We start from the raw sequence: 27,455 nt of genomic DNA on the forward strand, positions 1-27,455 counted from the left end.
AACACGATCCAAACACGATGATCCAAACACAATGATCCAAACACGATCCAAACACGATGATCCAAACACGAGGATCCAAACACGATGATCCAAACACGATCCAAACACGATGATCCAAACACGATGATCCAAACACGATCCAAACACGCTGATCCAAACACGCTGATCCAAACACGATGATCCAAACACAATGATCCAAACACGTTGATCCAAACACGTTGATCCAAACACGATGATCCAAACACGATGTAGAGAAGATATCGATTAAATGCAACGTTTAGTCACAATGACGGACAGATGACCTTTTGACTGAATGGAGAACAACCAGGTCGTGTCTGTATTATTACTTATGTTTCTGTCAGTTTGCTCAACGAGCCTTTGAGTTGAGAGGGAACATACCAGTATAATCAGAATATTGCAGAATATTTGCATTTGTTACGTATTTTGCTGTATTTTGTGTCAGATCAGAAGTGTAGATGGTAACTGAGGAAATAGAAATATGTATAACCTTAATTGGAACTTTTAAGAAATATTTCATTGAACAGCACTTTTCCATAATGGTGTAGAACACCAGATCAGAATATGAACATTGGTTGTTGTTCGTCCAGAGTTAATAAGTCAAAGTAACAACTACATTTAAATTGCTTTTGATAAAACATTCTACTCACATGTTTGAATTTTCAGTTGAATTCCTGAACCAAAAATGATTTTCCTGTTGTTACTATTCACACTGTGCATGAAAGCTCAACAATAAACTCAACACTAACAGCTGACGACAAGTAGCAGAAATGATGCTCAATTATAATCTGAACTCATATTGAAGTGAACTCAAAGGTGTTCTGTATTAAGAGAGTATTGTAATATACTACTATTATATATTACACCATGAGGTGAGAGGTTCAATGACTTGTATTAACTATTAATGACTTTTATACTTTGTATTAAACATTTGTATCAGTTTGTATTATATATCCATAATCTATAAATGAGTTAACTTCTCTCTGCAATGACAGAAACATGCATTAATTACTAGAGATCATTTCTGGGTATTTCGTTATACATTTATATTAATGTATGTTTTGTTTGTGGTTGCATCTCAATCACATTATGTTTAAATTCACCAGGATGACTTGGTCGGTTCAAAGTTTGTCACGAAACAACATTTTAATTGGTAGAATTAAGAACTGACACGGTTTAGTTCTTACGTTAACACTCTGGATTGTTGTTATGTGATCAATAAACATTCACATTTAGACTCCATCCATATATTCACATAAATGATTATGAATTCAACAGAATTAATTGAGATAAACTTGTTAATTAAAACAGAAACCTTTAACTTAATGACTGACTGTCCATCATGTGATTTTAATAGTTTTATCATCCGATAAACCTTTTTTAGTAGTTTTATTTTCATAGCTGATCGTTGGTAACCAATAATCAATCATCTGAACAATACGTCAATAATTCATCACAGAAATATTTACAATAAAAAGGCAGCTGTTGTCATAAAATATCATGCGCCATATCAATAATGTTGTTTCTGACATTTGTAAATGATTCATGAGCATGTAATCACTTATTGATTTGGTTATTTTCTGTTTCATGAACACAACGTTTTTACCGTTTTGTATTTTCAGCTCAGTTCCTCGTCCAAACGTCAGCCTTCGTGTCCCGTCATTCTCACTCTGAGACGCTTCATCACTCAAACTCACCGACCGGCTTCATGTTGTTTACACCTTAAATATGAAGTGAGCTGTAGATGTAGAGTCAAAGCTGATAATCTATGGCTTTTATTTTATTTTAACAGTTTAACTTAATGTTAAATCATGGTTTGTGTTCACAGAAGGAAACTTTGGATGTTGTGAGAACACGTTGTAACATCACAACATCCTAAATGATCTTCAATCAACAGTTAAAGGAAATTATCCTGGTTTGACTCAAATTGGGAATTTTGAGATTGTAATTATTTCACAAGGAGTTTAAACTGTCGATGATCCGACCTTTGAAAGCAAACAGCTTGTTTTAAATGCTTTGACTTGATTTCTGTTTGAATAAAGTAAAAACTGTTTTACTTGATTTCTGCCACTTTTTTAAGCTTATTTAGTTCTGCAGTTTGATCTATTTTATGATTCTCTGTAAAGCACTGAGTAGCTTTCTTTATTAAATGACTTCATTAAACTAAGTTATTCTCACGCATAAAACCCATAATAATCTTTTTGTTTGATTCTTACTGGATTGTACGAAGAGTTGAGTTCCTTTCCCAAAGATGAGTTTGCGTGTAGCGTCGTTCACACCGTGCGGGTTGCTGGTTTAAAAACCTCTGAGCCCTGAAACTAACGAATATGAAATATAATGAACTATAAAACACTACGACTGTCAACGCTGTCTCACGCTCTGTTTGTTTCCTTCTTATGTAACAAATAGTCAAAACGTTTAAAGTGGAAGAAGTGAAATTATGATGTAATTGTTCAAATTCAACAATAAAGCAGTCTTTACATCTATAGGAAACGTTCTGGGTTGATTTTACTTTAAGGAATGAAATGCAAATGAATTTGACAATTATGATCATTTAAACTTGTAAAACAGGAATACTATGTGGATAACGTATATACTAACAAATATAACTGTGATAATAACCACAGTTACTACTTTAACATATTAGTTTAGAATGTTTTAGTGGCTGAAGAGACTCACTGGTGTGAACAGCTGTAATCTCTTAAATTGAACCTTATTATTATTATTATTATTATCAGACCAAAATCAAGCATTAAATACTTTTTCCAGTTTGCTTTTGCTTTCAAGCTAATTGTTGAAAGTTTAAAATCTTGACCGACTCATTCTCTCAGATGAAATAAGAGACAGAGTTGTTTTTAACTTCATGTATAAAAGTCCAGATGCTTAATCCAAGTTGTGAATAACTCACTGAAGCAATGAGACGAACTAGACGGAACACAACAGGAATAATGACGGTAGTATAACACCGTATGCTGACGATGTGATTTTATACATCAATGTACGTGTGAATGTAAAAGTGTTATGAAGTCTCATACTGACTCATGAGCTTCCTTTAGTGAGATTGTTTCTGTTACTTTTGTCTGTTTCCACTATATTAAACTGTATTATCTCATCATATGCATGTTCTGTATGTGTTTCAATGTTCACATTAAACTGTTATTTCTTCTCTTTTCTTCATCAGGCGATGAATCTTTTCTGTACGTTGGAGTAGATTTATGACTAACAGCTTAGTTAGTTATTAGTTTATAATCGCTGCATGTTTGTTCATCGTTATGATTCAGTTTTTATAAAGAGTTTAAACTCACCGTCGTGGACGAAGAGTTTAACTCCAGATCCAAACTGGAGTTTCTGGAAACCGCCAGTGTTCACACAGTTCAGGACGTCTGAGCGATAACTCACAACCTCCTTTATATAAGTCATAACTACATGTTTTTTATTAATTTATTATCTTTTTTACATTTGTGGTTTTGTTTAAGTAGTATCTGATGAATCCATATAATTGTATCCACAATAAGAAATCAAGTTAATGAGAACCACTTGATCTTTTGTTCTCAGAAGTTGTGAAATGATTGAATGGTCAGTTTAAAGATGTAATATCTTCATATTTACTACACGTTGGTTTATTCTGCTAATAAACATATTTAATAAGTGTTAATCTGTTTACAGGCAGAGGGTTTTGATCTTATTTTAGTTTGACTTTGATACAGAACTCACAATATATATTTGAATAACATCAATCTGATGCAAAATATGATCATAAACAACCAAAATAAGTTAAGTGGGAAACGAGCAAAGTGATGAGCTTATAAACTGTAAATTGAATCTGATTAACATAATTGAATTTGACCGATACTGTACGTTTACTATAATATTAAATATACTGACTAAAAAATGATATTGCAAATCTAAAAAAGTGTTGATGTTTGAGAATGTAATGAGAACAATATAAGAAAACTGCCCACAAGAGGAATGTGATGTTGTTAGAAACCATAAAGATACATAAATGAGATTTGACTCACTGGCTTCAGTTCATAATCTGGTTTCTTAATCCAGACTCACTCAGAACTCAGCTTCAACCCAAACACAGCAGAGCTTCGTCTTCTGTTTGAAAGATTATCAGATGTGGAATTCTAATCTCAAGACGTTTGATTCTTTTCTTTTGTGTGAAAAATATGCAAACTTTGAAGTCTATTTTGATATGAAACAAAGAATGATTTGGTTCTTGAGACAAAACATCTAGTGAAGACAAGTCGAAGTAGACTGACACGACTATTCTCTTAAAGAACGTTAAAGAACGGAACGTTTCTTACTGGTTTGGACAAACAGAGTCGTTCCGCTGCTGAAGAGAAGTTTTCTTCCTCCGAGATTCACACAACGACAACAGGATGAACAAAATCTGACTTCAACTCTTTGCTCCTTTAAAAGCTACAACTGATAGAAACCTGAATTTACTGCTGATGAAGAAGTTCTCTTAGAGGAATTAACCAGTTTACACCTTTATACTTCAATCTAATTTCTCCTTTGACCTAAAGGTCACCTAAAGGTCTTTAAGTTACTAATGATGGAGGATAAATAAATCCTGTTTCACAACAACCCCTCAAGCATTAACAATTAAACAAGCTGCTATTAAAGCTACTTTAATCTCTACATCCCGTATTTGAAGTTTAAAGTATTTAAGTTGAAATACGACATTAATAATTGAACTTTTTGAAGTTTGATGACCAAAACAAAAAACAGATTTTCTAGCTCAAGCAAAACAAGAAGAATGTGACTAAGAAATGAAATCACATCGTCTGCAAATAGCTTCACTTTCACTGACTTCTGTTGAACATTCATCTTAACAAAGACAACAGCATCATTTGGATAATTGATCGTCTCACAGCAATAATCCAGCAATAATCCATCAATAATCCATCAATAATCCATCAATAATCCAGCAATAATCCAGCAATAATCCAGCAATAATCCAGCAATAATCCAGCAATAATCCAGCAATAATCCATCAATAATCCAGCAATAATCCAGCAATAATCCAGCAATAATCCAGCAATAATTCTCTTAAACAAAACTCAAATAACGACTCATACGGTTTATAATAGATATATAATCTTGCGAAGTCATTTAAGTGGAACATTAGCATGTTTCTCTTTAGAGAGCTGACATGTTGACAGAAACATAGAAACTAAGTGAGACTTAAAGTGCAGAATTAGAGTTGATCAACCAGCAGCTGATCAAATGAATAAAAACAAACTTACTGGATTCTACAGTCAGTTTAGTGCCGGAACCAAAGAAGATCTTATAACCTCCAGATCCAGTCACACCGTGACGACAACAACTACACAAACTACACAAACACCAAACTCACTTCAGCTCCGACACTTACTGCTACACACTGAAATATAGAGATATATACAGTATGTATAATAAAATACATATATATATATATACAGTATGTATAATAAAATAAATATATATATATACAGTATGTATAATAAAATACATATATATATACAGTATGTATAATAAAATACATATATATATATATACAGTATGTATAATAAAATACATATAGATATATACAGTATGTATAATAAAATAAATATATATATATACAGTATGTATAATAAAATACATATATATATACAGTATGTATAATAAAATAAATATATATATATATACAGTATGCATAATAAAATACATATATATATATACAGTATGTATAATAAAATACATATATATATATATACAGTATGTATAATAAAATACATATATATATACAGTATGTATAATAAAATACATATATATATATACAGTATGTATAATAAAATACATATAGATATATACAGTATGTATAATAAAATAAATATATATATATATACAGTATGTATAATAAAATAAATATATATATATATACAGTATGTATAATACAATAAATATATATATATATACAGTATGTATAATACAATAAATATATATATATATACAGTATGTATAATAAAATACATATAGATATATACAGTATGTATAATACAATAAATATATATATATATACAGTATGTATAATAAAATACATATATATATATACAGTATGTATAATAAAATACATATATATATATATACAGTATGTATAATCTAAAACTGTTCACCACTACAAACTGAAATATAATAAAATCTATATAGAGATTTATCATTTGAAACTCTTAAACAGAACTACCTTCACTGGAAACAATAACACTATTTGTTTTGTTTTCATTGAGAATGTGACAAAAATGTCTTTAAGAAAGAAAAAGGGAAAAACACATGTTCCTTCCAGTCTAATAAAGATTCAGCATCAACTCACTGGCCTCAACAATTCATCTGTTTGCTTTCACAGAAAGTCATTTCTTGCTTCAAAGAGTTTCTACATTTCTTCCCGTAACAATCTGTGATGAAGGAGATTTAGATTCAAATTCCTTTTTCAAAACAAAATCATTTTAAGAAGAAACGTTTCGAGCAGTTTCAGTCTTTGTGTTCTGCCTGTTTAACCTTTAGTGACCTCAGTGTAACAGACACGTATGATAACGTTCATCTGTTTAACTATCAGTGAAACATTTCTTTTCTCTTACTTGCTTCTACGTGTAGAGTTGTTCCAGTGCTGAAGAGGAGCCTCGCTGCTCCAGCATTCACACACTGAAAACACACTCAACCAAAACAAGTGCAACTTCTGGAGAACTGTAACCAGTGTACACCTGGTGTAAAGTCGATTATATAAAGCAACACAAAAGAGGAATAAACCAGTGTACACCTGGTGTAAAGTCGATTATATAAAGTAATACAATCAAGAAACCACCACAGATGGTGAAGTTGTCTGAGGTCGGTTTAGAAACGCAACTAAAAATAACATGTTTGAAGCATGTCAGGTTCTAGTTTATGAAACATTACAAGTATTGTGAATTAACAAATAAGATAAAAGTTATTAATGTGAAAATGAGCTGTTTAGTAAAACAAAGATAGAGAACATACTAAACTTAGAATACGTATCTACTTACAACATTTCACTCCATTCTTTCACTAAATTCAAGTGTCTGTGCGACACACACTCATTATTCATGTGTTTGTGTTACGCATGAATTAATAACTCAGTTTTGTTCCGAGTTAGAAACTCAAACATATGAAACACTGACGCCACTGAAACAAGAGCTGATCTGTATAAAGTTCAGTGAATTTGAACATTTTAAAGCTAGAACGACACTTTACATTATGAACGTTAATATAAGATTAATATGTGGTTTTACTACGGAACATGTTTCTGTTGTTGATCTACTGGATTCATTTCTTACTCAACAAATAAACAAATCTATATCATATCATATCCAAAGGTGATTGATATTTTGGTAAATGAATATTTATGATCTACTCTCAGCTAGAGGGTTAATGAATCATCCATTCATTATGAACTGACCTCATGGCAGTAATACATAACTAATTACTCAACTTAAACTGAAATATGGCTGTTTGATAGCTGTGATTAGTTCATACATTAAGAACATAAATCCATCTATCATATGATAACAATGTCTCTCACTAAGTTAAAGATCAAACTGTCATTTATTTATTGAATATCTGAATTCTACTCACTGTTCTCTACAATCAGTTTGGTTCCTTCTCCAAAAATAATCCTCCAGCTAGATCCTGAAGTCACACAGTGAACCAGATCAGTTCAATAACTACGTGTTTCCTCGAGTAGTGAACCAGATCGATCAAAGAACAGAATCTCAAGTTTAAAAACAACGATGGATTAAATCACATCTGCATGTAAAGACTGGATAATATATATTTATAGTAATTCTGCATTTCCTACTGAATAAATCATATGTTTAGGTGATTTCCATTGAGTTGTGATTTTATCAAATTAATTTACAATGTTAGTTTTTCATGGCGACTAATTCTTTTCTCGTAAACAAAAGCAAACTGTGTCAGACTGAGTGAAAACTAACTCTGAGTTGATGAGGATTCATTTAAATGTACAAAGAGCTTTGAAATGGTTTTAGTCTCAGAAGTCAGACAAGCTGATGAACAATTGTCTCATTGTCAAAATATATCATTAGAACTCTGATGATAGTAAAACGTTATTTTCTTTTCATTGCTCTCTACTGTTAGTTTGGTCCCACAGTAGATCTGCTCTAAATATATATAATATATAATATAACAAGCTCCTCAAGAAGACTGGATTTGAGATTCACTACCTACGACTGAATATTGTATATCTAGCAGAAAGTTCTGTCCAGATGATGTAATACTTCAGAAATGAAATGATTACAGAAGCGAACGGGAGTTTAAAACGCTTTTGTTCAAAATAAAGGTTCATCGAGTGTTTTTATTTATTTACGAGCTGCTGGTGAACGTGTGCAAACGTTCAGTTCTTACACATGAATTATGAAATGAAGTAACTCACCTGATTCCACTATAAGTTTGATACCAGAACCAAAGATGAGCTTTGTATTCGAAGTGCCAGTCACACAATAAGAAATGCAACGACGTAAACCCCAAGATCAATGATGTGTACATCTATATATTAATATGTATATATATATATATATATATATATATATATATACACACACATGTACATGTAGCTGTAAATCATAGAATAACTCAAATAACTTACTTTAGCCAACTCTTAGTTTTGTCTCTGAACCAAAGACTCATTTTGAGTTTCCACACAGACAATTAGAAAAGTAAACCAGAGGTCACTGACATGAACAAGCTCCTCATGAAGCTTCTCTGTTCATATTTAAAAGGAAAATATTCACAGTAAACTCTTATTCAGCTTAAATGGACTTTTGAACAGTTGCATGTGGCTCAAGACATGTAAATTCTACATAAATGTTAATACAGTTAAAGATGTTTTATAATAACGGGAGAGTTTAAAGCCCTGTTTCTGTCCAACTAAAGGTCACTTTAAAGAATACAAGTTGCTGGTGTAGAACCTCTAAATGACATTAGATCATTGTTCCTTAGAGAAGAATAACGTGACTTACTTGATTCAACTTTTAGTTTTGTGCCAGAACCAAAGATGATCTTGTTCCCAAAAGTATTCACACAGCAAGAAACCCAAAGACATGAACCCAAAGACATGAACCCCAAAGACATGAACCTCAAATACATGAACCCAAAGACATGAACCCAAAGACATGAACCCAAAGACATGAACCCAAAGACATGAACCCCAAAGACATGAACCCCAAAGACATGAACCCAAAGACATGAACCCAAAGACATGAACCCAAAGACATGAACCCCAAAGACATGAACCCAAAGACATGAACCCAAAGACATGAACCCAAAGACATGAAACCCAAAGACATGAACCCAAAGACATGAACCCAAAGACATGAACCCAAAGACATGAACCCAAAGACATGAACCCAAAGACATGAACCCCAAAGACATGAACCCAAAGACATGAACCCAAAGACATGAACCCCAAAGACATGAACCCAAAGACATGAACCCAAAGACATGAACCCAAAGACATGAACCCCAAAGACATGAACCCAAAGACATGAACCCAAAGACATGAACCCCAAAGACATGAACCCAAAGACATGAACCCAAAGACATGAACCCCAAAGACATGAACCCCAAAGACATGAACCCAAAGACATGAACCCAAAGACATGAACCCCAAAGACATGAACCCAAAGACATGAACCCAAAGACATGAACCCAAAGACATGAACCCAAAGACATGAACCACAAAGACATGAACCCAAAGACATGAACCACAAAGACATGAACCCAAAGACATGAACCCAAAGACATGAACCCCAAAGACATGAACCCAAAGACATGAACCCAAAGACATGAACCCAAAGACATGAACCCAAAGACATGAACCCAAAGACATGAACCCAAAGACATGAACCCAAAGACATGAACCCAAAGACATGAACCCCAAAGACATGAACCCAAAGACATGAACCCAAAGACATGAACCCAAAGACATGAACCCAAAGACATGAACCCAAAGACATGAACCCAAAGACATGAACCCAAAGACATGAACCCAAAGACATGAAACCCAAAGACATGAACCCAAAGACATGAACCACAAAGACATGAACCCAAAGACATGAACCCAAAGACATGAACCCAAAGACATGAACCCAAAGACATGAACCACAAAGACATGAACCCAAAGACATGAACCCAAAGACATGAACCCAAAGACATGAACCCCAAAGACATGAACCCAAAGACATGAACCCAAAGACATGAACCCAAAGACATGAAACCCAAAGACATGAACCCAAAGACATGAACCCAAAGACATGAACCCAAAGACATGAAACCCAAAGACATGAACCCAAAGACATGAACCACAAAGACATGAACCCAAAGACATGAACCCAAAGACATGAACCACAAAGACATGAACCCAAAGACATGAACCCAAAGACATGAACCCAAAGACATGAACCCCAAAGACATGAACCCAAAGACATGAACCACAAAGACATGAACCCAAAGACATGAACCCAAAGACATGAACCACAAAGACATGAACCCAAAGACATGAACCCAAAGACATGAACCCAAAGACATGAACCACAAAGACATGAACCCAAAGACATGAACCCAAAGATATGAACCCAAAGACATGAACCACAAAGACATGAACCCAAAGACATGAACCCAAAGACATGAAACCCAAAGACATGAACCCAAAGACATGAACCCAAAGACATGAACCCAAAGACATGAACCCAAAGACATGAACCACAAAGAGATCAGCTGAACTCAACCTGAGTTTATGAGGCATCGCAACTAAAACGGGCCAACAAACCCCTCAGCTTCAGAGCATAAATACATTGTTTCTAAACTACTATTTTATTGTATGTAATTTAGTCAGTTTTCAGTCAGAGTGGGTTTGAAAAAAGTCATGTAAAAATATTGTGACTTCATTTTATTTCACAGTAATATTAATTGGCTCTTTTTGAATGATTGATAAACTGGAGATAATTTGACACAATAATTATTGAACTTACTGTCCTCCACGATCAGTTTGATACCCTCCACAAAAAGGATTACCAGCTACCAGTCACACAGTTTGCTCATAAATGACGTCACATCGTCTGCAAACAGCTGCACTTTATCTGACAGACTATCGATAACTAACCTTAATACATATTGTGAATTCTTTTGAGTTAATGTTGAATTTCATTTTTTCCATAGTCACATCAATTATGAATAGAGCTTTGGTGAGTAATGGTAGAAATATTAAAGCAACCTAACAGATATGTCAATAATATGTCGTCTTACTCACTGCGTTCGACTGTTAGTTTGGAACCTTTTCCAAAAACCAGCCTCGCGTTTCCTCCAGCAGTCACACAGTGGATCTGATCTGATCAATAACTACAAGCTAGAAAAATAACTCACTTAAAGTGATCAGAGAATATTAAATCATTACACCAAATAACATCATTTAATTGAATCGTCTTTCTAGCAGAAATTTGTACACAAAAGACTTACGACTAAATACATTTAATGGGCTGAATGGTTTTTTATTTTTGTTATTTTTGTTTGTGTCTAATCATAATTATATATTTCTCCTGACTAAGTTAAACCTGCTGGTTTTAGCCGGACATCAGCGCCACTCCAGATGTAAAGTTGTGACTAAAATCGCCAAAAATAAGGATTCATATAATATTTATTTCACTTACTGGAGACGACTGTCAGTTTAATGGCCGATCCAAAGAGGAGTTTAGACGCTCCAGAGAGAGTCACACTGTGACGAACCCGACCACGCAAACAGGGAGGAGAACCTTTAAACTCTTTTAATACATCTAACAATACAACTCATGTCAGGTACAAATCAAGGGTTATGCTGGCAACTTAAACATTTTTATAAAGTTTATTACTTTTAAAGCCATTTATGGGAAATTTGTGATTTTCGCCTAAAAATATAAAATGTAATATATTTGACTTGACTTGTAGCCATCATGATATTCATAACATAACGGTTTTTTATTTGACTTGTGTCTATATCACACAGTTAAATACTTTTTATAATCTTTAATTGATTAATTGATGATTGAAACAATTACTGCACGGACAGTTTCATTATCAAGCTATGCTGTTTTTTTACCTTTGCTAAAAAATAAATCTACATAAAAATATGTATTCTTTTAACTGCAATAATGCAGAATACCATGTTACATGCTCTTGTCAGGAGAGAGCTTTGTATCGGCAAATGTCACTGTTGTTAGCTGGATGTTAATGCATTTGTAATATTGTTCTATTATTATCTAAAGGGTTAAAATAAACAGATTATCACTTCACCTTCCACTGCACTGGGAACTAAGAACAACTGTAGATATTAGACTTTGCTGACATCATCGACTGTCTATTGAATTTATTAGTTAGTTTGTTCATATTTGTGGATCTAAGAGACTAAAACATCAAATCTAAAAAGGAGTTATGTATAAAACATACTTACTGGAACCAACTGTCACTTTAGTGCCAGAACCAAAGACGAGTCTATCGCCTCCAGAGCGAGTCACACAGAGATAGATGCTGCTGCTTTAAAGGGACTACATGTATAAGAACTAATAAAATACGATTTATAATAATAATATTACAATAAAACTGCCAACAGCAGTATAAGTGTGGTTATAAGAAAAGTCCTATTGAGAAATGTATCTAAATGTTCATTATAAACATTAAAACAGAACAAATGACTGTTCAGTCCCTTTGAATGTCGTTCATAAAGCAATATGTTCACATTTAATCAGGATATTTTCTCTTAACTATTGTAAACATACTACATGTATTTATCCACATGTATGTTTTCAGTTGACTTGAGATTTATTTTGCTTTCTCTCGACCAATCAAGTCATTTCGAGAAACAAACTATTGCTGAACTTTGTGTTTGTTGAGCTGCTGAAGATAATTCATATTTTTAAGTCCGTCAGAAGAATTTGTCCTTTAAAATGTGACATTAAATTTTACTATGATTAATAAAGTAATTCAATAAATATGTGCTGAGATTCAGTTAGAAGTTTTTTCTTCCAACAATCTGAAATTGAATCCTATAAATATACTAAAAGTATTGAGCTAATGTACAATATGAGTTCAGTATCAGAGTACTTTGATACTCACGGGCCTCGACCGTCAGTTTGACTCTTTTCCCAAAAACTATCTTCCAGCTTGCTGCTCCAGAAGTCGCACAATGTTTCTGCTCAGAACAATAACTGATATTCAAACAAACAGTAACTAATCATCTGCAGACAATTGTATTATATTTGTATTTTGTTTCATATTGGTTTATATGTGCCAGTGTCCTTTGGACAGTATTAGTAATTATTAGTCAATGCACTATTATCATCATGTGATCATCTGAAAATATAATTATCACTCTTCTCATATTAACAGTATTGTCGTCAAAGTGTGTCATTAAATCGAGTGGCCGTGATATTTCCAGCCACAATATTCTATATTTGAATTTCTGTCAATCCCAAATAATACTTTATCATAAACAGCCAACAAACACACGTTCATTCATTTGATCTAATAAAGTGAATTATTGATACTCACTGCTTTCTATATTTAGTTTGATTCCTTCTCCAAAAGAGAGCTTGATGTTTCCTCCTGAAGTCACACAGTGAACGAGATCTGAACCGTTACTCTTCTGCTCCAACACCGATTAATACAAACGAATTTGCTTTACTTTGTCCCATTTTGGCATGAACAGCTAACACATTTTTAACAATTGTATTATTATTATTATTATTATTATTATTGTTTGATTTCTTCTCTTAACAGTAGTTTAAAGTTTCCTGATCCAAGAGTCACATAATAATCAATAATCTCAACAATAACCTCTAATACATCTACTCTACACTCAATCAATCAATAATTATTGAAATGAAATAGAGGTCAAATGGAAACACGTTGGTTGTAATAAAAGAGCGATTTACTAGGTTTTATTGTATGAATAACCAGAATAGAACTAGAAATATCACCACAACATTAGTGACACTTACTGCAAAAGACAATTTGATTCTTTCTTAAAATGAATTTAAAGCTCATTCTCTGAGTCACAGAAGAAGCACGGCGTCTGTTTGAGACATTTTTAAAGTTTAGGCTCAGTTAGAAAATGTCATTATTTGTTCTTTTTGGCTCATCGTCGAGTTGTTGTTCTGAGTTATTGTTGAATTATTTACTTCCAAACTTACTGGAGACATTAATAAATGATAATGGTTTTATAAATAAATACAAAGAATAAAAACAACCAATATTGTTAATATATCGTCGGTATTGTTTGGCAAACAGCAGCGTGACATAACATTCATATTGCATCTTTTTTTAATAACAATATTTGTATATTTCGGATACTCACTGATTTCTACAGTTAGTTTGATTCCTTTTCCAAAAATCATCTTCCCGTTTCCAGAAGTAGTCACACACTCAGTTCACCCTGAACAATAACTACAACTGTAAATACAGTTTTACAAATATCGCTTCATTTGTAATGAATCACAACTAAATGTTTGGGGTTGAACATTCAGACATTAAACTCAGATATATAAATGCATTCTGTGTGTTTTGGCAGATAAAGATGTGAAATCATGCAGCTCTTTAGTTTAATATCTCGCTTTACTAGTCGAGTGTATACAAGTCAAAATGATACTCACTGGATTCAACAGTCAACTGTATTCCATCACCAAACAGCATTGTTCTGGATCCGGTCCCAGTCTCACAGTGTTTCTGTCCTCAACAATAACTACTGAGGAACATCATCACATCGTCTGCAAACTGTGGATTTCTAGATCAAATGAGCTGTTTGCTTATTCTAATAAAGACAAAACATTATTCTTTAACGTCCTTAATATGATATTGTCCCCTAAAAGAACCCGTACTAGAAATATAAATATAGATATATGTGATAGCTTATCATTGCTGTTTGGTCAAAAGTGGGTTGAAACCAGTTTAACCACTTTGACTCATATTTCATAACATTCACAGTATTTAAAGTCTTTTGATTCAATTCTACATTTCTCAAAGTTAGTTAAAGTATGAAGGCGAAGGTCGTTTGTAGTTCCAGTAAAATTGATTTGAAATAACTCTTAATAACTTTGTGCTGAACGATAACATCATCACGAGGCCGTTTCATTTAGAAATATCATCTTCATACTCACTGATCTCTACAGTCAGTCTGGTTCCTTCTCCAAAGATCACTTTGTTGTTTCCCGTCAGAGTCACACAGTGAAGAGATCTGAACAAAAACCAACGAGAACTACAGAGATCTGAACCAGAACTAACGAGAACTACAGAGATCTGAACCAGAACTAACGAGAACTACAGAGATCTGAACCAGAACCAACGAGAACTACAGAGATCTGAACCAGAACTAATGAGAACTACAGAGATCTGAACCAGAACCAACGAGAACTACAGAGATCTGAACCAGAACCAACGAGAACTACAGAGATCTGAACCAGAACTAACGAGAACTACAGAGATCTGAACCAGAACCAACGAGAACTACAGAGATCTGAACCAGAACTAACGAGAACTACAGAGATCTGAACCAGAACTAACGAGAACTACAGAGATCTGAACCAGAACCAACGAGAACTACAGACGTGAAACATGCGTCTGGCTTTGCTGGACTTATGAAATGATTAAGCGTGACTTGTTTGGGTCGTTTGTTTCATTGGTTAATATTGATTTCAAATATAATCATAAATATTTAACATTTTCAGCTCTTGATCTGTAATGATTTGTAATGATTTGTAATGATTTGTAATGATTTGTAATGATCTGTAATGATTTGTAATGATTTGTAATGATTTGTAATGATTTGTAATGATTTGTAATGATCTGTAATGATTTGTAATGATTTGTAATGATTTGTAATGATCTGTAATGATTTGTAATGATTTGTAATGATTTGTAATGATCTGTAATGATTTGTAATGATTTGTAATGATTTGTAATGATTTGTAATGATCTGTAATGATCTCATGTCGGCTTTGAAATATTATCTGAAATATTCACTTTTTTGGAGCTACGCAGAAGAAAAGACTTCCGTTTGATCAGAACAGAGAAATGTGTGATTTACTTTAGTTACATTTTTATTATTATTTGTTTTTAAACTTTCAAAATGATTTCCAACATTCAGGTTATATTATTATGATTTAAATCAATAAATCTATCAAACCGAGTTCGTCAACTTTACTTTAAACTACTTTGATGATTTTAATCTTACGATGAGTCTTTAAATGTGTTTGTTGAGTTCCTGACGTGTTATTCTTTATATCTGATGTTTTCAGACGGAGATCTTTAACTTTCAATCGGTTTCACCTCAGAATGAACAGAAGTGAACTTCGAGGGATTAACGTGGAAGAGAAGCTCACGGGTCCAACATGAGCTGAAGCTCTGCAGACGGACGAAGTCTTTTGGATTCAAATAGAAAGATGACGTTACGAGAGAATAAAGTTCAGCTCCACGTGTTTGATTCAGTGAATTAAACAGTATTTGTGCGTCTTATTCTGGAGGAAACATCTTTAATGTGAACAGCGTCTCATTTACACTTCAGAGCTTCTGCTTCATTCAGTGTTTGAAGATGAAAGCTCAGCTGTTCACTCATTCATCTGCAGACATATGAATGTATTTTAATAACGTTTCAGCTCGCTGTGTTTGTTTTTGATTTGTACAATAATAAAGATATCTACGTGTCCTTTATTTAGTTTATTTTCTCCTCATGACTTGTTCTTGTTCTTGTTGGCTTTTGTATAAATTCCAGTAAAACCTTTGACTTTGTACTTCATAGCTGCTCCATACATGAGATCCATATTTAATATTCATGCAGTATTTCAGTACTCACTGGGTTCTACGGTGAGTCTGGTTCCAGCTCCGAACAGGATCTTAAATCCAGCGTTCACACAACATGAAGCTCCACAACACAAACTGCATCGGAACATTCATGAGACACATGATGTGATTCTCATAAATAAGATGATCTGAACTCTACAGTAGAGACTCTGAACAAACTGCTGAACGAGGCGTTTCTTTAATGTTTAATGTCTAAGTAGCGTTTGCATTTAAAGGTGCTTCATATTCATATTCATATTAATATCTACATCAGTACTCACTGGGTTCAACGGTGAGTCTGGTTCCAGCTCCAAACAGGATCTTAGTTAACCCTCCAGCATTCACACAACATGAAGCCTCACAACACAAACTCACAGAAACAGGTTGGAATTTGAATCATTATTATGATTATTCATTCCTCTGTTTGACTGTTTAGTAGTTTAGTCCGTCTCTACAGATCACTTCAACTTTTCTTATTTCATCGGTTTTATGAATATTGATCATAATAAATATCAGAACTCACTGGATTCAATGTTTCATCTGGTTCCAGCTCCAAAGAGGATATATATATAGATATACATATACATATACATATATATATATATAGATATATATGTATATATATATATAGGAACTCAACAAACTCTTCTTCCGTCGACACGATGAATGAAAAGTTAACAGCACAGATGTTGATGAATGAATGAATACATTCATGATTCTGATTAATATTCTCTCAGCTAATATATTTATCATTGTTTGAATTATTAAACTCTTTAAATCTTTGATAACGAAACAGTATCAAACTACTTTCCTTAGTTTGTGGAATATGAATATAAAATATTAAGAATAAAGTGTTTGAATGAGAAAGTATTTTGTATTTGATTTGATCTTCTGAGCTCCATATTAATCATATTTATGATATATTTCAGGACTCACTGCGTTCTACGGAGAGTCTGGTTCCAGCTCCAAACAGGATCTTGTTTCCAGTATTCACACATCATGAAGCTTCACAACATAAACTCAACCAAAGAAACCTCGATGTTTACATTTGAAACTTTGTCTGAATAAAATCTGAAAATGTTTTAGTTGATATTCATAATTAATACATTGATCATTACTCATCAAAGAGTCCTGATCAATTCACTTCTTCATCTTTTTTAACTTCTGTTCTGACTTTGTTTGAAAAACACGAATCAAGTTTGCTACTAAATTTTAAAATTTTAAAATTTGCTAATAATAATATTAATATCTACATCAGGACTTCATCATATTAATATCGACATCAGGACTCACTGGGTTCTACGGTGAGTCTGGTTCCAGCTCCAAACAGGATCTTGGTTCCAGTATTCACACATCATGAAGCTTCACAACATAAACTCTGTGACGTCATGAAACATCTTCAAACATTTCACACTTTTGTCTAAATAACTAAAGTTCAGTCAAATGAATAAATAACTGTTTTCATTCATAATAAATGTGTTTTTCAGCACATCAGAGATCTGAATTCATACGTTGGTGATTCCTAAACGATCAATTCTTTCTGAGCTGATGGATTTATCGATTATTATAAAGACAAATATTGAATTATGTTTTCTACTTTGTGCTGATTTTATGATCCTGAATATTGTAGAATAAACGTAGTTTATTACATTAATGATGAAGTTTGTTATCTATATTACTTCTGCATTCTGAATCTGCTGTTGTAATATTTAAACACAGTAAAGTTTATTGTTAAAGACGCCTCATAAACAATAATTATTATGATATATATCAGGACTCACTGGGCTCTACGGTGAGTCTGGTTCCAGCTCCAAACATCACTTTGTTTCCTCCGGTGTTCACACAACACGAAGCCTCAGAACACAAAGCTGTTACAGAGCGCTGTGTTCACTCATATCCATCAGTAATAACAAGAGCTATTGTTCTATTGTTACTGTACAGCAGAAATACTGAAGCAGCTGTTTTATGGTTTTACATTAAAGATTCTCTTTCTGCAATTCATGTTCATAAAAACTTATTGTTTTTTGGTTTTTTTAGATTCTAAAAAGTTTGAAGAGAAAAGTTGTTGATCTCACAGCAGCGTCGGCTGGAAGTGATTTCATGTCAACGATATGAATACGAGTTATTACTGCTTGATATGCTTCATTCACATGAACTGAAACAAACTATGAATACATTAATAAACACCCACATTATGATTAAATACTGTTATATGTATTATATATTAGGTTTATAAATATGATGTTTTTGATTATTATTACAGAGAAGAATGAATCGTTTCATCTTCTCTCATCAATCAACACTTCATTTGGTTTCATCGTCTGTAAAGTCTGTAGACGCTCCATCTATAAATAATATTCATATCTACATCAGGACTTAATAATATTCATATCTACATCAGGACTTAATAATATTAATATCTACATCAGGACTTAATAATATTCATATCTACATCAGGACTTAATAATATTAATATCTACATCAGGACTTAATAATATTCATATCTACATCAGGACTTAATAATATTCATATCTACATCAGGACTTAATAATATTCATATCTACATCAGGACTTAATAATATTAATATCTACATCAGGACTTAATAATATTCATATCTACATCAGGACTTAATAATATTAATATCTACATCAGGACTTAATAATATTCATATCTACATCAGGACTTAATAATATTCATATCTACATCAGGACTTAATAATATTCATATCTACATCAGGACTTAATAATATTAATATCTACATCAGGACTTAATAATATTCATATCTACATCAGGACTTAATAATATTCATATCTACATCAGGACTTAATAATATTCATATCTACATCAGGACTTAATAATATTAATATCTACATCAGGACTTAATAATATTCATATCTACATCAGGACTTAATAATATTCATATCTACATCAGGACTTAATAATATTCATATCTACATCAGGACTTAATAATATTCATATCTACATCAGGACATAATAATATTCATATCTACATCAGGACTCACTGGGTTCTACGGTGAGTCTGGTTCCAGCTCCAAACAGGATCTTTTGGTTCGTATTCACACATCATGAAGCTTCACAACATAAACTCAACCAAAGAAAACTCGATGTTTACATTTGAAACTTTGTCTGAATAAAATCTGAAAATGTTTTAGTTGATATTCATAATTAATACATTGATCATTACTCATCAAAGAGTCCTGATCAATTCACTTCTTCATCTTTTTTAACTTCTGTTCTGACTTTGTTTGAAAAACACGAATCAAGTTTGCTACTAAATTTTAAAATTTTAAAATTTGCTAATAATAATATTAATATCTACATCAGGACTTCATCATATTCATATCTACATCAGGACTCACTGGGTTCTACGGTGAGTCTGGTTCCAGCTCCAAACAGGATCTTTTGCGTTCCAGTATTCACACATCATGAAGCTTCACAACATAAACTCTGTGACGTCATGAAACATCTTCAAACATTTCACACTTTAGTCTAAATAATTAAAGTTCAGTCAAATGAATAAATAACTGTTTTCATTCATAATAAATGTTCATTTATAACTCAAATGTATTTTTGATGCACATTAGAGATCTGAATTCATATGTTGATGATTCTGATCAATACGTTTGAGACTTCTGTCGCTAAATAATCATTATTTATTATCTATTAAAAATCACTTCAGTTTCTATTATAATCTTCTTTTATTCTGCTTCTACGTGTTTGATTTAAAGACATTTTAGAGTTGGTTCTTCAGAACATAAAGAGCAGAACTTACTGTCACTAACATGAAGTTTAGTTCCTCTTCCAAAGACAATCTTCTCAGAGCTGTAGGTCACACCGTGTGAAGCTCCGCTCCACTAACCTCTCTGAGCAATTATGAACTTATATTTCATTAAAATCATTTCATCAAACGCCAACGACGACTTTCACGTCAACAAGAGAAGAAGAAGAAGAAGAAGAAGAAGAAGAAGAGACTCACTGGACTGAACCACTAACACAGAACTTTGCTCAGTTTGGTTGAAACCGGATTAAATAAACCGGATTAAATGAACATTATCTATAGTGAATCTATAATGAATCTCAGGACTCACCGGGTTCAACGGTTAATCTGGTTCCAGCTCCAAAGAGGATCTGGTTCACACCAGCATTCACACATCACGAAGCTCCAGAACACAAACTCTCTGAACCGAACTCGTTACGTTCCAGACTCACAACAAAGCTGCTGTTTGTACATTTGAACCTTTATATCATAATTAAAATGTAGATTTTGATACGTACTGTCTAGTTAGTGACGGTGTTCTTGATCGTTATTATGATTATTTATTGAGATGTTTGACTTTTCTTCAGCTTCGGGTATAAAACGTTACATATTATTAAAGGCTGCTGTTTGTAGAGTTCACTTCTTTTAAAATCTATTTATTAAGTATCAGTTACATTATGAATATGATATAATATTAGCGGACTCATAATAACTGTTAGTTACTGTTATTTATGTCCTGATTTTGTATCGTCTTCATCTCTTTCATTTCATTTCAAACTTCAGACTCGACGGTGACGACAAACAAACCGTCGACTCGGCTTTTTGTTTTAGTGAAACGTTCAGAAACATGTCGGAGGATTTAATCAGCAGAATACTGAAGCTGAAATATTCATATTTAAACTACAGAAGGAACCGTGTGAACTGTGTTTCTGAACATCTTTCAAAGTAAAACACTAAATACGGAACTATCACATGAATACATGAATTAACCCTGAAAGGTTCTTATTGATTCACCGTCAGCTGAGTTCCTCGACCAGAACTCATCTTCTGTCCTCACAAATACAGAAACAACTCAGAAGATTTGATTTATTATCAAACTACGTCTATTTGAGCTCCATCATCACGATCTCTACATTTCTATTGTTTTTTTCAAAGTAAAGCCGAGCGATGTTGACAAACATTATAACAATACTAATTATTATTGATTGAATTATATTTACATATCAACATATTTTACTAAAACAAAATCATGTTTTGAATATTGTTGAAATAATGAGAACAATACGAATATTAATATTTAGCAAAGTTCAAACTGAAAGTTTGACTCTAATTTAGTAGATTTAGTGAAGTTATGATTTTGACTTTCTGTTCATTTGATTATTTATATTAAATTATAACTTAAACGTTTCTGCTTGTGAAGATGTAACACATGAATCCCTTCTGAACCTGACGACATGAAGTTCTTCATATTTATTCATAAAGAACCTCTGAAGCTTTATAAAAGAACATTAAAAAACCCTCGAGTTCAAGAATAAACGTTTTAAACGTATTAAATGTAATAAACGTATTAAATGTATTTACCAGAGTCGACTATCAGATGAGTTCCTCTCCCAAAAATCACTTTCTCTGCAGCTCCTGTCACACTGTGACGGACCGCTGACTGAAAACCTCCAGTCTATAATCTATGATTAATAATCTATAATCTATGATCAATAATCTATAATCTATGATCTATGATTAATAATCTATAATCTATAATCTATGATCAATAATCTATAATCTATAATCTATGATCTATGATTAATAATCTATAATCTATAATCTATGATTAATAATCTATAATCTATGATCAATAATCTATAATCTATAATCTATGATCTATAATCTATGATCTATAATCTATGATCTATAATCTATGATCTATGATCTATAATCTATGATCTATAATCTATGATCTATGATCTATAATCTATAATCTATGATCTATAATCTATGATCTATGATCTATAATCTATGATCTATAATCTATGATCTATAATCTATAATCTATGATCAATAATCTTTAATCTATGATCTATAATCTATGATCTATGATCTATAATCTATAATCTATGATCTATAATCTATGATCTATAATCTATGATCTATGATCAATAATCTATGATCAATAATCTATGATCAATAATCTATGATCAATAATCTATAATCTATGATCAATAATCTATGATCAATAATCTATGATCTATGATCAATAATCTATGATCAATAATCTATGATCTATGATCAATAATCTATGATCAATAATCTATGATCAATAATCTATGATCAATAATCTATAATCTATGATCTATAATCTATGATCAATAATCTATGATCAATCATCAACGACTTACACAAACCACTGTTTTATAGTTTTAAAAAGTATTTGTTCGCTTTTTGCTAAAACTCTGAAAAGTTCATTTGGTAATGTCTCGACTTTCACCGTAATAATAAATAATCTGAATTTCACAAACTTCACACGAGCGGACAACACAAATACAACAGTTAATATATTAACAGTTAATGACGATCTTACTGTTTTAGATATTAAACATGATGTTCAGTACGGAAGACGATTTCTACCAAAAATAAACTGAAAACAATATTTCAGTCAAAGTTACGGTTAAAAATGATGATTTAACAACTCAAAAGTATTTCGTACAATTCTGTCATTTTTAACTTAAGAAGTGAAAAACAAACTTTATTATTTATTCATTTTTGAATAACTTGGTTTGTTGTATTATTTCATATAATGTTGAGCAGCTGATATTTAAATCCTGTAACTTCATTTTTAACTTTTGTGTTCATAATTATTAGAGTTAAAACCTTTAAAAGATGAAATACATTTTAATAAAAAGATGAAAAATGTTTTTTCTTACCAGATTCAACCGTCAGTTTGGTTCCACTGCTGAAGTAAAGTCTGTTCGCTGCCTGAGTCTTCACACGGTGACGCTCACTGGGACAAGAACTGCTGACTCGTGATTATCTGTGGAACGGGGATTTTACTTGTTTTGTCTCAACTTGTGTGTTCTTTCACCTAAATGTACTTTAATATTTGTTGGATCAAACAGCAAAGACTAACATTTATAAACTTCTTCTATAGCAGGTCATAAATAAATTGAAATATTTAGGGAAGTTAAAAATGCAAGTTTGATTATAATTTAGTAGATTTGGTGAATTCAGATTTTGACTTTCTGTATATTTTATTATTATACATCAAATTATAACTTACACATTTCTGCAGGTGATATGTAATACATTTATCCCTTTTGAACCTGACGACATGAAGTTCTTTTAATTCATGGAGTCAGACGTAGATTTGATCATCTTTTGCTCTCCAGCTTTGAGCTTCCATAGAATCCTGTATGTTGAGTATCTCAGATGTTTTCAGTGGTTTTTGGTGAAGTCGTTGCAGATTTAAAGAATAACTAATTTCCTCATGAATGAGATTAGGATCTCCACTAAGAGAAGTTTAGTTAGTTTAGTTTCCCTCAGGTTTCCTCTTTCTTTAAATGAACAGAAACTCACCCAGCAGCTCGTCCTCTGAGTCGGTTTCAGGCTCCACATCTCAAGCCGTCACACGGAGTCCACGAGTCCACGAAGCCGTCACACGGAGTCCACGAGGACGTCACGCGGAGTCCACGAGTCCACGAAGCCGTCACACGGAGTCCACGAGTCCACGAAGCCGTCACACGGAGTCCACGAGTCCACGAAGCCGTCACACGGAGTCCACGAGGACGTCACGCGGAGTCCACGAGTCCACGAGGACGTCACACTGAGTCCACGAGGCCGCCGTCCAAACAAACGCCGAATCTTCACGGTTTCCCAGAATCCATTTCAGGCGTGGCCTGAAAGCTGAACAGGTAGAAAACGAGTTTCACACGTCACTGCTGGAAGCAACGTGCTCGCTGCATCATCTAACAGCATCTGAAACTCACAGTCCAACATCCTCATCTTCATCATCTTCATCTTCATCATCTTCATCTTCATCTTCGTAGAGCTCAAGCTTGGCCGACTGGATGGAAGGTGTTTTGGTGAATTGTTTGTGTCGTTAGATCCAGATGAGTGAAGACTGAAGAACAAAGCTGAGAGAAGTGAAAACCGTCAGATTCAATGTTGAGCAGAAGTTCAGATGATTAAAATAATAATAATAATAATAATAATAACCTTATTTATACAGCACTTTTAAAAAGAGCTTTGACAGACGAAGCAGCAAAAGCAAAACAATAAAAACAGTCAATAAAAATAAACTAAGAAATAAAAAATAAAATAATTGAGTAAAATCAACAAATAGGAATAAAACATGAAAGCCAGTCTATAAAACTGTGTTTTAAGAAGTGATGTAAAGAGACGACCCTCCTCATGGTGATCAGACTCATGACTCCTCTTCAGCTTCTTCTCCTCTCAGTGGAAACTCCTCCAGGAGAACACGTCGAGCTTCTGAAACAGGAAGGAAGGAGCAGCTGATGTGACCTGTTTCTGAAACACACCAGCTTCCTCTCGGACTGGTTTATATTTAAACTCTTCATTCATTCGTTATTGTCAACAAATCTCATGTTTAGACTCAAACCAATGTGTTGGTCCGTCTCTTAATAGGGTCTGACTTCCTGTCTCTGAGCCCATTGGTTCCTACTGAGGATGAAGATCTTTACAAACACAAACATGTAGTTTTCATCAGTCATTCACTGTAGTTTTTAGGAGGAATAGAGCCTGTTGGTGGGGACTATTTTCAGCGGCGTAAGGACTACAGTGTGATGGTGGTGATGAGGTCTCATCGATGTGTTTTAATGGAGCTCTGAGAGACATCAGGACGCGGATCCTTCAGGTCTAAAGGAGGTTAAACATCTGATGATGATGATGATGACTTATGATGATGATGACTTATGATGATGAGGACTTATGATGATGATGATGACTTATGATGATGATGAGTTATGATGATAATGACTTATGATGATGATGATGACTTATGATGATGATGACTTATGATGATGATGATGACTTATGATGATGATGAGTTATGATGATAATGACTTATGATGATGATGATGACTTATGATGATGATGACTTATGATGATGATGATGACTTATGATGATGAGGACTTATGATGATGATGATGACTTATGATGATGGATGGAGGGATGACTTGCTGTTCTCCAGTCATAAGGAGAGAAACCTAGTTTGGCACATGGGCACAATGAGCATTAAAACATTCAGGACTTGGATTGAAAGTGATCTCCCTCTCTGGTCCACTAGATGGCGGCCTCTCTCTGAGCTGAACGTTAACGTCTTCACTGACTGGTTGAAGACCAGCTGAGCTCGGCTCTCTCTGGACTCTGATTGGCCACAGCAGAGCCGTTAGTTCAGGGTTAGATTCAAAACTGCTGAGCGGACACTTTCAGGACCATCACCACGACTGAAGTCACATATTTGATTTGGATGGATTTTTATTTTATTTTTTTACTCAATATATCTGATAACTTCAATTTAAGTTGATAAACAAATGTGGTTTATTTGACGACCTTATGAACTGGTTTTTATTTATTCGTCTTGCCTTATGATATAAATGTTGTTTTATCACTTTACATTAATGTACTTAATGAAAATAAACTGAATTTATATTTCCACATCATCTCTACAAACACATTTGGTGCGATACATATTTTAACATAAATATTGATGGTTTGATTTTAGTTCTGTTGTGTAACGATTGGTCTAAGTTTTAAATCATGTAATCATCATATGGTCACGCTCACGAGCATGAAACAACAGCTTGTGATGTTTGTGATTTAATCAGTTTTACAAAATAAATTCTTTAATCCTATTTCATGTCTAATAGAAAGCAGACTAACAATAATAATGTGAATGACTGAATGAGTCGTGAACAAAATGAAGTCTGCTGATGTGAAACTGAGCTTCTGTTTTACTTCCTGTCTGATGTTTATCTGCAGTTTCAGGTTTGAATGTTGAAATGTGGTTTCAAACGGATGAAAACCAACAGACACAAAGAAACACTCACAGACAGAGAAGAATGAAAATACAGTCAGACTTCAAAATAAAGTGATGGTGAGACAGAAAGACGGTTATATAAAGAAAAGAAACGGTCCCAGAAGTGATCCCTGAGGGACTCCGGATGTTACCGAGGCTCAAGAGGAGACAACAAATAAACAGATAAACAAACAACAGTTATGAGTGTTTATGAGGACGCCGTCGTCTAATGTATGAAACCTCTTAAAATCACTCACTTGTTCAGCAACAAACAAACAGGAAACAACGGAGGAACAGATTTACAGCTGGTTTGTTTTCCTGCTCACAAACACAGAAACAGCAATAAGTATGAAAAAAAAGTGAATTAAAGAATCTCAATGTTTGTTATAGTAAATATTTCAGAGTGGAAACCAGGAAAACGGATTAAACTGACTCACATCTTTGTCGTTTTGTTGAGGCTTAAAGTTCAGCTCAATGCAACTCAAACAGATAGTTGCTGTTCTGCACTGCTTTGCTCCCACAGCATGGAAGTGAATGGGAGGAGAATATTCACTAAATGTTAACTTGGGCCTTCATGCAAATGTTCAAAGGCTTAGAAACAAATTCTTTATTGCTGGGATCTGATTTTTTTTCTAAATGTGAACCAACATCACAGTGTGAACGGGTCCTGGTCCTGAATGTGGATCTAGACTGATAGTGATCCACTATTCAGTGTTCAGAAGAATCAGACCACATATGAAAAGTGACCAAGTTAAAAGAAATGTGATGT

General features: G+C 33.2%; 1 protein-coding gene across 11 annotated transcripts in view; it reads right to left on the reverse strand.

Annotated features, from left to right (window-relative positions):
• The window catches only part of LOC306706437 (T cell receptor alpha chain MC.7.G5-like), a 31,421-nt gene extending 6,332 nt beyond the window's left edge, over window positions 1-25,089 (reverse strand). Inside the window, exons 1-4 of one of the 11 annotated variants that reach the window (XR_013767368.1) lie at window positions 24,864-25,089; window positions 24,635-24,781; window positions 24,225-24,551; window positions 23,576-23,682 (exon numbers count right to left, since the gene is read on the reverse strand). Coding sequence is in view for 3 of the 11 variants with exons in the window: in XM_079173519.1 (XP_079029645.1) it covers window positions 14,697-14,736 (40 nt within the window). In the remaining 8 variants the exon portion in view is untranslated. Of the gene's footprint in view, window positions 1-2,234; window positions 2,294-7,635; window positions 7,709-14,401; window positions 14,481-14,696; window positions 14,754-15,200; window positions 15,261-16,891; window positions 16,948-17,159; window positions 17,206-17,814; window positions 17,888-18,659; window positions 18,713-22,238; window positions 22,286-23,575; window positions 23,683-24,224; window positions 24,552-24,634; window positions 24,782-24,863 lie in introns of those variants that run through there. The other 10 variants (XR_013767369.1, XR_013767370.1, XR_013767371.1 and 7 more) reach the window with 10 other exon arrangements.
• Window positions 25,090-27,455: the final 2,366 nt, after the last annotated feature.

The sequence above is a fragment of the Pholis gunnellus genome, assembly GCF_910591455.1.
Source record: "Pholis gunnellus genome assembly, chromosome: 14".
Classification (NCBI taxonomy): Eukaryota; Metazoa; Chordata; class Actinopteri; order Perciformes; family Pholidae; genus Pholis; species Pholis gunnellus.